The sequence below is a fragment of the Phyllostomus discolor genome, chromosome 7 (genome assembly GCF_004126475.2).
Source record: "Phyllostomus discolor isolate MPI-MPIP mPhyDis1 chromosome 7, mPhyDis1.pri.v3, whole genome shotgun sequence".
NCBI classification, from domain to species: Eukaryota; Metazoa; Chordata; class Mammalia; order Chiroptera; family Phyllostomidae; genus Phyllostomus; species Phyllostomus discolor.
Window position 1 is genome coordinate 132,686,596 of NC_040909.2, and position 15,726 is coordinate 132,702,321.

At 56.3% G+C, this 15,726-nt stretch overlaps 1 protein-coding gene across 5 annotated transcripts in view; it reads right to left on the reverse strand.

Annotated features, from left to right (window-relative positions):
• Positions 1–15,726, reverse strand: part of ASAP1 (ArfGAP with SH3 domain, ankyrin repeat and PH domain 1) — a 269,830-nt gene that overhangs the window by 21,327 nt on the left and 232,777 nt on the right. For 3 of the 5 annotated variants that reach the window (XM_028533939.2, XM_028533938.2, XM_028533937.2), the window contains 9 exons: positions 15,245–15,408; positions 14,458–14,591; positions 12,704–12,795; positions 10,447–10,633; positions 10,122–10,207; positions 9,004–9,119; positions 8,783–8,850; positions 7,648–7,755; positions 5,785–6,013 (listed from right to left, as the gene is read on the reverse strand). In XM_028533939.2, coding sequence (XP_028389740.2) covers positions 5,785–6,013; positions 7,648–7,755; positions 8,783–8,850; positions 9,004–9,119; positions 10,122–10,207; positions 10,447–10,633; positions 12,704–12,795; positions 14,458–14,591; positions 15,245–15,408 — 1,184 coding nt within the window. Of the gene's footprint in view, positions 1–5,784; positions 6,014–7,647; positions 7,756–8,782; positions 9,120–10,121; positions 10,208–10,446; positions 10,634–12,703; positions 12,796–14,457; positions 14,592–15,244; positions 15,409–15,726 lie in introns of all 5 variants that reach the window. The other 2 variants (XM_036031426.1, XM_036031427.1) reach the window with 1 other exon arrangement.

The following is a 15,726-nucleotide window of genomic DNA, read 5'->3' on the forward strand; positions in this document are numbered from 1 at the left end:
TGAGCTTAGTAATTTAATATTGAGTTAATGGATGAATAAACTGCCACTTCTACCATATGTTAAGGCTAGTGATTAACTCTTAAGGAAGCCTTACGTCTCACTTAGAAAGAGAGAAAACGGCGGGGAGCACAGTGTCAGGTACAAAGAGGAATGTTGAAGACTATCGTCTAACTTCACAGAAAACACAACTCACCCAGGCCTTCCCACTGTTCTGTAACAGAAGCTACGGGACGGGAAGAAGCCACACCTTCTTGGCTGGCAGGGTTGAAGAAGGTTGAAAAACACTCTGCTAGACTCCAGATAAGCAGACTTAGTTTGTTTTTAAGATTTAACAAGCTCAGAAAACTTTCAAAGTGAGTAACTAGTCTCTAAGCACTAAAGAGGATGTTGTATGCAAAAGAGCTATCAGTATTGCCTCATTCAGGAAATAAGCAATTCTGGCCAAATAAAGCTAAAGCAAAGTAAAACAAACAAACAAAATTAAACAATCTCGAAAAGGAGGCAAGATGAACAAGTGGGGGGCGGGGCTCGGACTTGGACAACTTTCTCTCCACAACTAGAAGGGGGCCTGAGGAAGTAAGGACACGCCCAGACTGCTCTCGACACTGATAGTGGCTATTATGTCAAAATGCCTTCTAATCCTTCTTCTTGGAAGTCTTCCAAAGCCGCTGTCAACGAGGCAAGTTAGAAAATCAGCTGAAGGTCTTCCTGGGGAGACAACCCGCCCGGGGCACTATCCGTGCCTGCAGCAGCCTCAGGGTCCCTCCACCTGGACGGTCTGCCTCACCTCCCACTCCAGTGGTCCCCACCGTAGCCCCGGGGCTGTGCTGCACGAGCACCTCAGGGACGCCACTCCCCGAGGGCTAATGTCAGAGGTGGGCCCAGCGCATGGCCTGGGCTCCGGGAGCTCCCGCACCAGCACGACAGTCTGCAGGCTCGAACCCAGGTCAGCTCTCCTGGTCCCAGGACTCCGACGCCCACAAGGCTGCAGCTACTCCCTGAGGCTCTGCCGGGAACTGGTGTTTCCTCTGTGCGCTACAGGCCCCCTTGCGGGAAAACTACATTCTCAGACCACAGGGGTAGTTGGAACGAAACCTCGCCAGAGAGGGCTCTGTCTCTAACAACAAAGAGGTCTATCCACCTAAGTCCAGAAAAACCATCCTGAAAAATCACTCACCTACACCTACATGGGGAAATAAAAAAACAAAAACAAACCCATTCCTAAAATCACAATCCACGTGCTCTTCACATCTCCCCCTCGGTTCCCTAAATTCTCTAGAACTGTCTTTCCCTGAGAGGCTGGTGTGCCTGACCGAACACTCAGGGGTTTACACACATGACCTGGAGCTCACCTGACACATTGCAGTCAGGACCCTCTGCTTTTGGGGTAAAGAGACCCAAGGCTCAGAGAGATGAGGACCCCGGCTGTGGGACCCCAGCCCAGGCTCTCAGCCTGGACAGCCAGGCTCCAGCTGCCCTCCCTCGCCTGGCACCGCGTCCCCTCTGCTGGCCCATCACACACAGCCGAGTTCCCTCCTCGCCCTCGCATCCTCTGCTGTCAGAGGTGAGCTCTAACCTCCCTGGCAGCCTCCTCTGCCCCACCCCCTCTGCCTGCCAGCTGCTGCTCTCATCCCAGAACCTCCAGCAGGACTGATGTCCCTCCATGTCCCGCACCTGCCTCAGAGCCCACCTTTTCCTCCTTCCCCGGCTGTCGGCTTCTGTGGGGCAAGATCCGCATTGCCTTCCCCTCCGTGCCTGGCCCTCTGGGCACCCGAGACTATGCTGCAAGGCGGGAGGGCTCTTTCCCCACGTCCTCCTACCTCTGGTTGTTAGCAGAACAGAAAACCCAGGTCTTCCACGCTCGGAGACCAAATAAAAGGAGACCTTGTTCAGAGGAAAACAAGGCCCAGAAGAGGGCTTTACAAATTACCCTGACAATCTCTGCAAGAAAAGCGGTCTTCCCAACTTGCCTCTATGCAACACTGGAGATGCAAATGAAACATTCCCCATTTCCTAATGGTTTTCTCAGTGTAGCTAGAGCTCAAATGGGGAAACCGAGGCACAGTGAGGCGGGTGTGCCGGACACCGCAGACATCAGCAGACCCGATCAGGACTCCCGCGAGGCAGTGTGACGCCCGGAGTGACACAGCGTTACACACCGAACGCGGCTCTTGCTGGTCACTCGCCCTTCGATCCCCCGCAGGACACGGATAATTAAGGGAAGAGCGCCAGACTCGAGGGCGCGGGCTGGCTCTCTAGCAGTCGCCTGTGCATTCTGTGCTCCGGGAGCACACCGGGACGTCCTCCGCTTCCCCTGCTCGCCCTGGCGGTTCTGGCCTCCGAGTTTCGAGCCTGTGCCCGCGTCCACTGCCGGGGGCAGAAATCACAGCCCCGGTCTTGGCCAGCACGGAGACAGGAGGGTCACGAAGGACTGGGGGAGACAAAATCAGGCCAGAACAAAGAAACGAACAAGTCCAAGACAAGTAAGAGTCAGCCCACCGGAAGCTTTAAAATTGAGCCACTTGAGTGGCTGACTCCCCACGAGACGGGAAACCCCAGGAACCGCCCTTAGCATGAGAACAGCGCGGCTCACAGGGGAATGTCTCCCGGGCAAGTCTGAAGCTCGGGGAAGGTCATGTCCTGAGGGCAGGCTGGTGGCAAGTCACAGCTGTCCTGCAGGGCCTGCCCTCAGGGCGTCACACGCTGCTCTCCACCCCCTCCTGTGCTCCTGCGGCCCCCAGATCTGCAGCCTGGCCATCCCAGCAGGGGTCTCCCTCCCGCAGGGGTGCGGGGCTCCACATTTCATGCAATGCTTTCTCCAGGGACCGTCCCACTGGATTCTGACGACAATTCCACCAGCGGGCAGGGCAAGACAGAGATGGTGGACCCTCTTCCTCAACACGGACAAGGGGAAACCAGGAGACCTCGTCTGAGGAGTCCCCGTTCAGCCACCGTGTGAGCTGGAGGTCCTCCGTGTTCCCAGGGCTCAGCTCCCGTCTCGCGCGGCGGGTTGTGGACTGCGATGATCTTTCAGCATCCTTCCCGCTCTTAAGTATTCTGGTCCTCGGACCTAATTTTAACTTCTAGGTGAAAGACAAACCAATGCTGGGAAACCTGAGGAAGTTCTGGTTTCACTAAACGCCAGTCGGGGGCAGAGGGAGCTGCTCATTGCCAGTGGGAAACTCCCGCACACTTAGGTTCACGGCTCTGGTTTGGTGCTGCTGGGCCTCACGTCTGACGGGAGGGCAGGCAGCGAGTGCGTCTGTCTCAGGCGCCAGGAGGGCGAGTCCGGGGTTCTGAATGGCCGAGTCTTCCGCCGCGGGCTGAGCTCCGCTCCAGCACAAGGAGGCTTTGCTCATGGGCCGTTTAAGCCAAGCTCCCTTGCATTTTGATGAGGCAGCTGGGGTTTCTGGAAAATACTCCTGAGCTGCATTCAGAATGGTTCTACTCTTCCCCTCAGTCCTCCCCGATCGGTGGGGACTGGAGCACGAGAGTCTGTTTCCGCCTCCCCAGGAGCCACTGTCCCTCGGAGCCCCAGCTCTCAGAGCGGACACGGCTCCTGCAAGCAGAGACGGCGGCCCGACTGGCCCCGGAACACACCCAGTGGAGCCAAGACAGCCTTGTTTTCACGCAAATGGTCCGTCGGTGCAACAGAAGGAAATGGAAAAACCGGAAGGGCCACAAACCAGAGGGGAGCTCTCTCTCTGCAGAGCCTCTGCAGCTCTTTGGCCACGTCTGCTAAGGCCTCTGTTCTAAACATCGCCACCTTTCCCAGTGCCCGGGCACGTGAGCCCGGCTAGAGGCAGGAGGAGTCCAGGTTCGGCCCCTTCAGAAGTCCCAGGAGGGCTGTGCTCCCGCGTCTCCCCAGCGCAGGCCAGACCTCCACGCGGAGGGCCGCCGGGATTTTAGTAGGGAGGGGCTCCTCTTCCCAGTTACGGGCGTTGCTTTGGTGGAGGAGGGGGCAGTCTGTCCTTAGCTGGCCACAGCTGCCACGGCCGAGTCCTAAGGACTTGTTTCGGCAGCTGGGTCATCACGGGAACTCGCTCCTTGTCTCCGGGGCCTCGGGGGAGGAGCCGCCTTCAGAATGTACTCAAGGCGGAGCCACGCTGGGCCCCGTGTCAGACGGTGTATTTTGTTGTGTCCCCTCGAGATGAACTTACGGAAAGGGACACAGGGGTGAGGGAGACTCCGGTCCCCAGGACTCCAGCGTCAGCCTCTCCCACAGACCTTTCTGGAGGTCCTCAGTCACCTGTCTGGCCAGGCCGTCACCATGAGGCCGGGAACCACGACGAGGGGACGGGAACCCTCTCAGAGCGCCTTCCTCGAGCATCTGGTTTGGCCTAAGGGCCTCTCACAGTCCCCTCTGGGGTGAGAAAGGGATGCCCCGGTCTCCCCAGGCTGCTCCCCTCCTAGGGAGCCTCAGTGCCCAGCTGAGCTGCAGCGCACGGCTCTCCCAGCCCGGAGCAGCGGCCCGGGGTCTCTTGGGGGGCGCAGGCTGGGCGCCTCACTGAGGTGCACTCTGGCCCATGTATGGAACAGGAGGGGAACGCCAGTGGGTGCAGCTTTTGGCTCCCACGTGCGGTCACGGTCACGGTCACTGGTTATCTGTGATGACAAGCGAGTCACGCCGAAGCCTTCATTTAACTTCTCTCCGTTACTTTATGATCTACGAGGCCATTTGGGGTCCCTCTAAGAACACAGCTCCCATTTACAACACCATCTCAATGGAGAATAAGCTCTGAGAAGAAACACTGTTGTGAATAAAGCTCACATTTCCCAGAAAATGGCCCCAGTGTGATTCAAATAGGCACGGCATTGTGGACGGAGAGGCCCCGAGACCTGTGTTAGCGTGAGCCGAGCGCCCAGGGAGAGCCCTGCGTTCGGATGTCCCGGCTGAGAAGCAGCCCAAAGGTACAGCTTAGGGGACCTCTCAACTTACCGCCCAACCCCCCACTGTGGGGGCCCTTCGATGTTGGCATTTCTGTGCCCCGACCTGTCCCTGTCTGGGGGGACACACAGCCTTCCTGAGCAGGATGCTTTCTGTGGGTTCAGGATACAGGACAAGCACTCTGTCGCTAGGACCAGGGCGGGGACCCTCGGCACCCGGCACTAGCCCCGGGGAGGCAGGCGATGCACTCTCCCAGTGACCTCCCCGGGGGAAGATCTGCCGCAGGCTGTGTCTCATCAGAGAGCACAGGAGGGTGGGCTCAGGTCGCACAGGACCTGGGTTAGCATCCCCGGCACTTCCTTGGCACCTCTGACCCACGGTCCTCTGGTCTGAGCCGTGCCGGCCCCGCGGTGCCCCCTCACTGGTGAGCACGGACTGAGAAGGGCTCTTGGAGTCTCCAGGGCCCTGGAACTGTGACCACCACTCCTGCCACCAGCGCCAGAAGAGATGCAAGCTAGTGCGGGGGAACAGGACCTCAAAGACCTGAAATCCCACCCACATTGAAGAGGGAAGAGCCCGGGTTTTGGACCCTGTGTGGACCTTGGACTGAATCACAACTCGACCACTCACCAGCTACATGACCGCAGACCAGCCACTCTACCTTCTCGAGCCTCAGTTTCCCTATCTGTAACATGGGCACTAAGAGCGCAGAGCGGGCGGGATGCTGAGAGGCGTATACACAGAGACCGTGCGAGGAGCGCCCACAACCCCGCCTACCCTGCTGCTGGCACTGCCATCACAGTCTGCACTCTGGGCCCCTTGTGCTCTCCACCTCAGCACCGGACGGACTCCTGGCTCTGAGGATGGCATCACAGGGTCCTTCTCACAGACCGTACCTTTCCCGGCGTTCCTGGGGGGCAGTGGAGGTGCCTCCGAGGTGGGTGACGTGGGCGAGTCTGTGCTCGTGGAGGCGAAGATCTGGTTGGTGAAGGCGCCGTAGGAGAGCCGCTGCTTGTCCCGCGGAGTGCCGAACCCCGGCAGGGACAGCTTGTCCTGCGGGGAGAGGCTGGACGAGTGGCAGAAGCTCTGAGGTCGTGGGGAGCGCTCCTTCTTGATGGGGCTCGGCTGGCAGACGAGACAAACAGGCAGTGAGGGAGACAGTACTCTGCTGCAGGGCGGGCTCCCGTGGGAACCCGGGCTGCGTCGGGTCACCCACGACGACGGCCCAAGAGCCACCTCCCACACAGCAAGGGAAGGAAGTGGACCGTGTGGCTGACGTCTCATGCTGATGACTCAGACCTGCAGATCCAACTCCAAACTCCTGGATTCGAAACATTTTCAGGCACCTGGGCAGTGGCCTTGTGTTCGCACTCCTGGGGACAGCTTTAGCACCCATGCAACTTTCTAAGTTAGGGACCTCACGGCACCCAGGGACACCAGGCTGTGCACCGAGAGCTTGGGAATATCCTCGCCCGTGTCCCGTGAAGGAACCCTCTGGCTCCCGCCCTTCCTGACCTGGGCCGCCTGACCCTGCAGCACAGCCTCCTGCCTCTCTCCATCCAGCCGGCGCGGGGGTCACCGCACACACCGGGCTTCTAGCCTGTCCCCGGGCTTCCGGGCTCCATGTGACCCCTGGGCCTCTGCACAAGCTGCTCTCCCTTCCTGGAGGGATGCATTCCTTCTCACCTCTTGGCCTGGCAGGAGCCTCCCTACCCTCAGGAGCCCACTTCCAACTGAACTTCCTCGCTAAGGTCGTCACTGTTTGCTGAGGCGGCGGCAGCTGCTCTGTCCTCCGAGCACTTTCCAGTAATCGCCCCCAGCCCCTGCTACAGGTGATCCACACAGGGCAGCATGCCGCCTCTCCGAGTGGCAAAGGCCTTCAGGGCACCTCTGCACGGCCGCCTCTGACCTTTCTTTACGCCCTGCCGGGGAAGGCGGAAACACCGCACCCATAGCCAGTGAGAGGAGCGTGAGCGAACCCTCAGGAGAGGTTCAGAATGCTCTCCGGGAGTCAGACAGATGCAGGCAGGACTCCTTCCTGAGGCCACCGTTCCCAGCTCCGAGACTGTGCACAAGCTGCAGAAGGTCTGTGTGCATCAGTTTTCCCCTCTGTGATGTGGGACAGTGACACGGCCACAGGGGGCCTTTGGTAAAGACAACCTGAGGGGACGTGGGTGACATGCTTATTGCTGCCTGGTCCGTATTCAAGTGCTTGATAAATGGCAACTTACCCTTTTTTCAGTTATGTTATCAACCTGGCTAAGCCACGGTGCCCAGGTGTTTGGTCAACCACCAGCCTAGGAGTTGCTCTGGAGATATTTTTTAGTATGCAGAGCATTCAGATTTTGAGCAAACGGGGTTACCCTCCATCATGCGGGTGGGCCTCACTCAGTTGAAGGGCTTAAGAGAGAAGACCGAGGTCCCCCCACTGAGGGGGGATTCTGACTCCAGACTGCTGAGGTTTCCGGCCTGCCCCGTACACTGTGGACTCGTCAGGCCTCACGAGTGTGTGGCCTGAAATACACTCCACGCTTTCGCTCTACACACACACACCCTACTGGTTCTGATTCTCTGGGGAGCCCTGATGAATGCAGCTGTCCTGGGGCCCCCAACAGGGAGCACAGTCTGAGCCGAGAAAGTGGCCCTGGCCCATCCGGTCACGAGACCAACGCCACCTCACAAGGACTGCGCGTCCTGTCTACACACCCCAGAAGGAGCAGGGGAGCGCCCGGAAGTTCAGGGGCGTCTCTGACACCCACCTTGTCATCCAGATCATCGTCGCTCTCGTCCATCTCCTCCTGCCGGAGGTTCCATTCATACTCGACATGTACGTGTGGGTTGAACTTCCCCGACCTGGCCTGGGAAAGCTGCAAGGGAGTGACAGTGGGGGTCACCATTTTAATCCAAATGCCAGCAGGACAGAAACACTGAGCAAGCCCCGCCTTATCCCTAGCTCCAAGTTAACCACTGGCAGCTATGGTACGAGCAAAACCGATTGTACAAGCCGGGCCGCCAGCAGCCAGGCTTGAGAGAAACTGCCAAAAATTACAGGCAGGGCCTTTTTAGTGTGATAGGTTGACTTCTCTCCAAAATGTAAAACTTCCTTAAATATTAAAAATGAGTCTCAAAACGGGCAGTTCTCGGCTGGGAGGCAAAATCAGTGAAGTGTGAGAGGTGGACCTTTAACGCCAGACAGTCCCAGTTCAGTCCACGCCCCACTTTTCTTATTCATCCACGGGGCAGGGGCAGGGACAACCAGAACTTCCTCAGAGGAGTCTTGAGTAATAAAGAAAGTACAACCGTGGGCCCGGAACTCGCCACTTAGCAGAAACGCAGGGGCACGGAGCTCATCCTCCCCACCTCGTCCCTTCCCGCAGTCCAGAGAATGGAGTTCTGCTCAGGCCTGGAGTCGTGGGCAGCAATCACTGGGGTCAAAACAAGGTGGGTGTGCCCAGGGGCACAGAGGGAAGAGGGCAGTGTGCTCAACAGTTGAAAAGCCAGTGCACTCTGAGTTCCACTTGCCCAGTGCCTGGAACTGGCTTCCCAAACAAGTTGTCTTTGCTGTAAAGCCACCGAGAAAGCCCAACGGTTTGGCGAGCAGAAAGCACGACCCTGAGGCATAAGCCCATCTGTAACAGAACCTCCCGTCTGTAATAAAACCTCCCGAGTGCCTCCCAGCGCCTGTGTTGCAACTGTGCTTCTCAGGCAGCGGACGGCAAATTGATCATTTTTTTAAAATTGTGGCCACAGTGCTCATCTCCATTTCTTCAGCCAGCGTTCCAACAAATGAATCTGCTGCTTGTATCTCCTGAGCCAGGTTTTGAGAGTGACCCGAGGGGGCAGCCGATGTCCATTAGCGACCCCACGCCCGACCCCACGCCCACGGCTGCTTACCAGGTCTTCACACTGGGTGGCTCTGAGTCTCCTGGCTATGTCGAGGGCCGTCTCGCCGGCCTGGTTCACTACAATCAGGGGAAAACAAAGGCGCATCATTATCCGGGACAGAGCTCGAAAAGGCAAGAAACAAGAACAGACTGGAGTGCGAGATGCCGGTCTCGGGTTTGGCCAACAAAGGCTCTTCCGACAGCCGCGGAGACGCCCGGCCGTGCGCTTACCGACGTCCACGGCGGGCTTGCTGCGGAGCACGAGCTTCAGGCACTCGGGCTTCCCGTAGGCGCTGCAGTAGTGCAGGGCCGTGTTCCCCAGCGCCGTCTGCTTGTCCGGGTTCCCGCTGGAAAGCAAAGGGTCAGAAAAGGGACTCGCTCGCTCCCCGGCGGAACACCGCCGATCGACCACTTACATCTGCGCTAACGACGATCCGAGTTTCAGAGCTATTATACAGTTGTGGCGTCTCTGATATTACACCCCAGATGACAAGCAACGTCGTGACAGTACAGGCAGCATTTACCGAGTCTCCTTTACGCTGTGAGACAGACACTGTCTCTTAGCTTTTCACGTGTCTTATCTCCTTGCATCTTCACCAACGCCCGATGGGGTAGGTGCAAGTACAACGTTCATTTTACAGGTGACGACACTCAGGCACGGAGAGGAAGGAGGGCTCACAGTCAAGATTATCACGACTGGACACCGGGGGTCTGCATCCGGAGCCAAGGCTCTCGACCACCGCACCTCTGAGTAAGGGCTCGGGGTCACGTGTGGGTTCGAACGCCCTCACTATTTTCCTCCCCCTCCTTTGGATGGGGTCTAGGTCCTCCTCCCGATCTGTGGCTTACAGACCTGCCCCATAAAGAATCCGGCAAGTCTAAGCCCCCTGTGTTTAATATTATATTCCTATTAGTATGTCCCAAATGCGAATTAGCTACCAGCCACATACACTGCTGTCTCATGATGAACATCGTGTGGACCTGAGTGGTTCAGTCTTCTCCTTTTCAACCACCCTACTGCAGCAGGGTTTGGACTCAGAGACAGGATTTTACATTTATCTAGGCCAGGGGTTGGCGAACTATAGCCTGTAGGCCTTATCTGGCCCTCCACCTGTTTTTGTAAATAAAGTTTTATTGGCACATGGCCACGGTCACTCATTTGCATGTCCTCTATGGCTGCTTTCATACGTCAGAGTTCAGCAGTAGCGACAGAGACTCCATGGCCTGCAAAGTCTGAAGCAGTATCGGGCCCTTTATAGAAAAAGCTTGCTGCTTCCTGATCTAGGCCACTAATAGGACTGGTCTTTGTTAACTCACAAGGCATATTTGGAGCAAGAAAGAAACCATACCAGTTTTGTACAAGAAAGTCAACCAGATGGAGAGATGTCTGGTCTGCAGTTCGGATTGCAAGATGAAGGGCTGTCTCCCCGAGCTCCTAAAAAGGGCAGGATAAGTATAAACGGGGGTAGGGGGTCACATGTCCTGCTCTGTCTAGAGCAGCTTCCTTTACCTCAGTCACCCCAGCGTAATTATTACTAGCACCCCCTTTCCCTCTCAGATTGCCCTGATCTAGACAGGGCCACTCGGTGCAGTAGCTCTCATTCTAATCGCAAGTCATCCTGGAAATGGACCGCCCACATCCCTTCGGACCCCACAGCTTCAGGGCGGCCTCACCTGCCCGGACTCCAGCAGCGGCTCCATGAGCTCCACGCCCTCTGCATAGACTTGAATTAGTGCAAGCAAATCCCTGGATCTGACGGCCTCCAGCAATTCGTTCAGTTTAGCGGATGAGGAAGAACAGGTCTTCCTGGAAAACCGGTGATCGACATACTTGGCCGTGATATATTCTTTCCGTACAGTCCTAAAAGACAGCAAAACGAGACCGAGTGCTTTTATTTTCCAAGAACTAAGACAGATGCGCACTTTTGCAGGCCCACAGTCCTCTCCGAGGTCGTTACTTTAATTAAGGTACTTCTTTTTGACACTCAAACATGCCAGGTTGTAGACCAAGTGACTCCGGCAGAGACGGAACGGAGAGCCCGGGATACAGTCACCGGCACGTGCGGCCGGCCGCGCACAGGCACAAAATTAACGGGCATGCAGATCCCAGCGGGTTTCTTTCCCGCCCTGGGCAACAGCGTGAGACACTGGCTGTTTGCTACCGCTGCAACCTCAGGCTCAGCAAAGTACACAAGGCAAGTGAGAAACTGCAGAAGTTACAGCAGCTCTGAAAGGCCAGTGAGAAGTTTGCAGAGCTTCATGGGAAGGGTTTGAGTCATCTGACCTCACTGTTATTGCAGCAGGTAAGGAAACGGTGGCGCAGACAGGCTGTCGTCAAAGCCTCAGTTCTCTGTAATCTGTGTTCACTGGTGTATGACAGACATCCGAGCGGTCTCCGCTGGGACACCTCTGTCAGCCTGCCACCCACAGACAGGTCAGGGTGCCGCGTCTGCCCCCCAGCACCCCGCCTTTCCTTCTGCGGCACTGCCACAGCCACGAGCACACCGCTGACGGCTGCACTTCTGAGCCACAGCCCACCTTCCTCTCCAGCTTCCGGGCGTTGTGAGAGCAGGGTTTGTATCTAGTCCGTGTTCTGCGGGTTCCCCGGCAGCTAACACGGGATGAGGCAGAGTGAGCACCTGACACGCGTTTCTTGAATTCACGAAACGTCAACTGCCAAGGGGCCTCCTGGGAGAGTTTATTTTAGGGTTTCAGAGTGCAAACAACATTTCCCTGGGATGCCCCCCATACCAGTCTCACTGCTTTGCAAACTTGGCGCCTGAATAACCTCCGAGGAGGGAGGGTAAAACATTCAGGCAGGCGGCTACTATACACCACCTTCCTGCCCACGGGCTGGGACTCGGTCCTTCTTCCTAGTCATCCACAGCATCAAAAAGACTTTTTAAAGTGCGAACCCAATGAAACAATTTTTAACAGGTTTAAAGAGTCACATGACTCAGACACATAAATGACACCCAAGGGTGCGGGTGGGGGAGTCTCCCGCTTACGCCCGCCCCCGAGGAAGCACGTGGGCCTCCTGTGCACGTTCCCGTGTTTCCTCAGACACGATTTCAAACACATGTGTTTACGTATCTGTCACCGTCCGAATCCACGTGGTGCCTGAGTGCAGACAGGACAGAGTGCGAGTTCAGGGGTGAGGAAATCCATCAGCGAATCCACCCACAGCTCAGCTCCTGAGCCTGGCCGGCCAAGAGGGCTAGCATGCTGGTTTTCGCCCGCCGCCCCCTCCGCTTCCTCGCCCTGAGGGCATGTGCCTTGCCCAGTGCTCTGCTCTGCTCGGCAGTCATCCCGGGGCCCGTCCCCAATCAGGACACAGGGAGTGTCCTCATTTTCACACGCAGTTGTGCAGCCCGCACCCTAAACTCCTGCACCAGAGGCCCGTGGATGATGCTTGCGTTTGCTCCCCGTCTCGCCCCATCCCGGGAAGGAAGGAACCCCCCGAAGAGGGCCTGCTCAGTCCAAGGCAAACACATTTCCAGCTGCGGTACACACGGCGAGTCGGTTCCTCCTGGGTAGCGCGCCACTCGCGTTCCCACCAGCGACACGGGAGAGAGTCTAGAATGTTCGTTTCCCCTCAGTCCTGCTGGGCGGCTGGTAAAGCATCTGGACTGCTGCCAGCCTGACAGGCACCTCCCACTGCTTGGGTGCCCCTTATTTATCACCACATGCCGTGGTTCAGAGACAATCGTCCCCAGGGAGATTTATCCTCCCGAGCGGCTGCAGCTCCCTGGGGGCAGGCGATGCTGAAAATAACCTGTTCGTTCCAGAAATGCAATTCCAGGCTCTCTGCTTTTTCCTCATCGTGTGGTTTCCCCTGCGGGCACAGTACTGTCACCACCAGGAAGCTTCTGGGGAGGGCTCCGAAACAATGATGGAGCAGGAGAGAATTCAAGGTATTAGAAGTACTTACATGTCACTCGTCGGGGTGGGTTTTGGTGAGGGGCTTGGTAAATTCGCTTCCATAATATCATTGAAACTATTATTTCCTACATTCTTGGCCAGCTGCAACATAAACAGAACACAACATAGCAAACTCTTTGCCCCTGGCTTAAAAGGGTTGTATTATTTGCTTCTGAGGTTTCTGAGTATGTACCTTCCCCCCACCTGGTTCAGAATACAAACCATCCACCCATCTGGTCAACACATATCTGCTGAGCACTTGCCACGTGCCAGGCTTCAGAGAGCGGGAAACAGACGGGAAGGCACGTTCCCTCCCGGAGGAACTTACTAGGGGCTGGAGGGACCCCTGATGAGAGCACCAGTGATTTCTGCAAACACGGTGTGATAAACGCTAGCGCAGAAGAGGACACGGACCTACACCCACGTTATCGGAGCCAGACACAGCGGGCTCCACACAAAGCTAGGTCAAATGCTTAGTGAACAACCACAGCCATGCAGCCACCATTGGGCACGTTAGATGGGGCAGCTCCACACGACAGAGAAGAAGTCGGGGCTCCTGTGTGTTCTGGCACAGATTCCGACGCAGCAGGCAGCCAGTGAAGAGGCTCCGGCGAGCACTCTGCATCTGGGCTCGAGATTCTCCCGAAGATCGTGGCCGTGGAGGTGCTTTGGTCGTTCGGATAATCTGGGGTCTATGTGCAGTTCAAGCAGCATTCATGCAATCCGATGCCTGAAGGGACGGGGAGCCCGGGACTGGCACACTTTCCGAATTTCCTGTCTCCTGAGTCAAGAGGCTCTCGCAACACAAGACCGGCCCCCAGGCCAGACGACCAAGACTGCCCGCCAGGCGACTGCCTTGACCTTCGGGGACTCTGCTCCAGACATCTGGCCAACACATATCTGCTGAGCACAGGCAACGAGCCAGGCTTTCAGGTTCTTGGTCCCCCTTTTTTGCCCAAGGGCCTTCTGTCTGAGGTGAAGCCCTATGTTACTCCCAGCACTTTCACTGTTAGTGTAACTACTCCCGGGGCCCTGGATTCAAATCTTGCAACACGGGATCATGACCAGAGGGCATCACGCCTGGGGCCTTCCCCACCTTCACCTGTGTCCTGTGGGGACCATTTAACTTGGACCCGACGAGGGCCCCCAGTGCGGGTGAACCATGACGGGAAGGGTGGGGTTATATGCACACGGGAGGGTTTCTGGCCCTCTTCCCTGCTACAAAGCTCAGGCCCACACCCGCACACGGCTCTCCCCAGGCTCCCTGAAGAAGTCCTGGGGTAAGGAGTGATTGGTTTTCGGGCAGCAGCTGACAGGCCGCTCTCCATGCACGCGTACTTTCACAAACTCACAAACAGTAACAATAGAGAAAAAAAACACCACAGTCATCATTTTTAACAACATAAGCCCCTAGGGTAAAGTGGGTAGGTGAATTTAACAGCTCCCTCCCTTGACTGCTTTTCAGTGAATCATGTAAAACCGATTCTGAAAGAAAGAAGCAGCTTGGAAAAAGCCCACCCCAGGAGAGCCAGTTTCACGGACTAATTAAGGAACTGCGTGATTCACCGGTTCTTCAAACAGGAAACAGAAATAGTCAACAGTACACGGGACAAGATTTACATTTTAAGTACCTGTGCCAATTAAACAAAATTCAGGATTTAGAATTTTTGTCCTCAGCAGGAACAAAAACCTCAAAGCGATCTACTAGGTATATTCACGACAACAAACTTCGAGTTTTCTTCCTAAGGACAGGCCACCACTTACCAAGAGTTCAGAAGTCCCTAATTTGTCTAGTTCCAAAGACTGGATGCGAGAAATGTGAACCCCCATTTCCCTGTGGATGCCGGAACATTCTATGCAGGTCAGAATGCCCAAGTTGGTGGAGAGCCAGGTTGGTTCTGTGGAAAGGATTTTGAAGACAATGAACAAACAAGGCGTCTAATTTTAGTGTGCCCACTGCAGAGGAAGAAGCTAAAACAATAGCAGTAGAACTTTTAAACAATTACAAGGGGAAGATTTACATGGAAGCAGCAGATAGCTTGCAGTGATTCTAAAAACTGATAGCTTGTCAGAGAGCAGAAGGTGTCCTAGGACAAATTTGAAAAACTTTCTTCCAATATTGACTTGAGCCCTGGCTGGCGTAGCTCAGTGGACTGAGCGCGGCTGGGAACCAACGTGTCCCAGGTTCGATTCCCATTCAGGGTACATTCCTGGGTTGCAGGAAACATAGATGTTTTTCTCTCTCTCTATCTCCCTCCCTTCCCTCTCTAAAAATAAATAAATAAAATCTTTAAAAAAATATTGACTTGAAAACAAAATGAAGTTCTTTATTCTCACTAGCCACGGCAGTATTTTGGCAGGTGAGCCCACAGAGAGAGCTGGGGGGTGGGTTTTGCAGGGACAGCCAGTGGCGTGGGTCAGTCCAGGCGGCAGCACGTGCTGGGCGTGTCCGTGAGGGGAAGAGGGCTGTGAATCCCTAGCTCATCTATCCTCCCCGAGAGGAGAGGAGACGTTCAGTTTGACCAGCCGGCTCCGCCCCGGGCACTGGTACCTGACGAGCCGCAGTCACAGCAGACGTCGTTCCCCGGGAGCCGCTGGACGTCCTCGATGATGGCTTTGGTCAGGTCCTCCAGGCTGTTCTCGCCCGTGCTCTGCTCGCCCCGGAAGGCCATGGTCAGGGCCTCCTCCTTGCTGTTGGTCAGCACTGAAATCCACCTGTGGGCGCGGCAGGGAGGAGAGCTTGTTTCCCCCACGTCGCAACGACCCCGTGTTCACCACCGAGAGACACCCGAAGCGACACCACTGCCCCGCAGCAGCGGAGAAGGGAGAAAACGAAAGGAGTGAAACCTAAAGGAAGCAGAGGTAAAGGGTGGAGAGGGGCACAGCAGAGAGGAGGGGAGAGACGCGAGGAAGAGGTGGGGCAGGCCGGGTCAGTGTCGCTGAGGACCAGCACGGACACACCCAAGGGGATGATGCGGAAGGACCGGTGAGGAATGGCTGGGAGGTGGGGAGGAGTTCAGCGGGAGGCCTCTG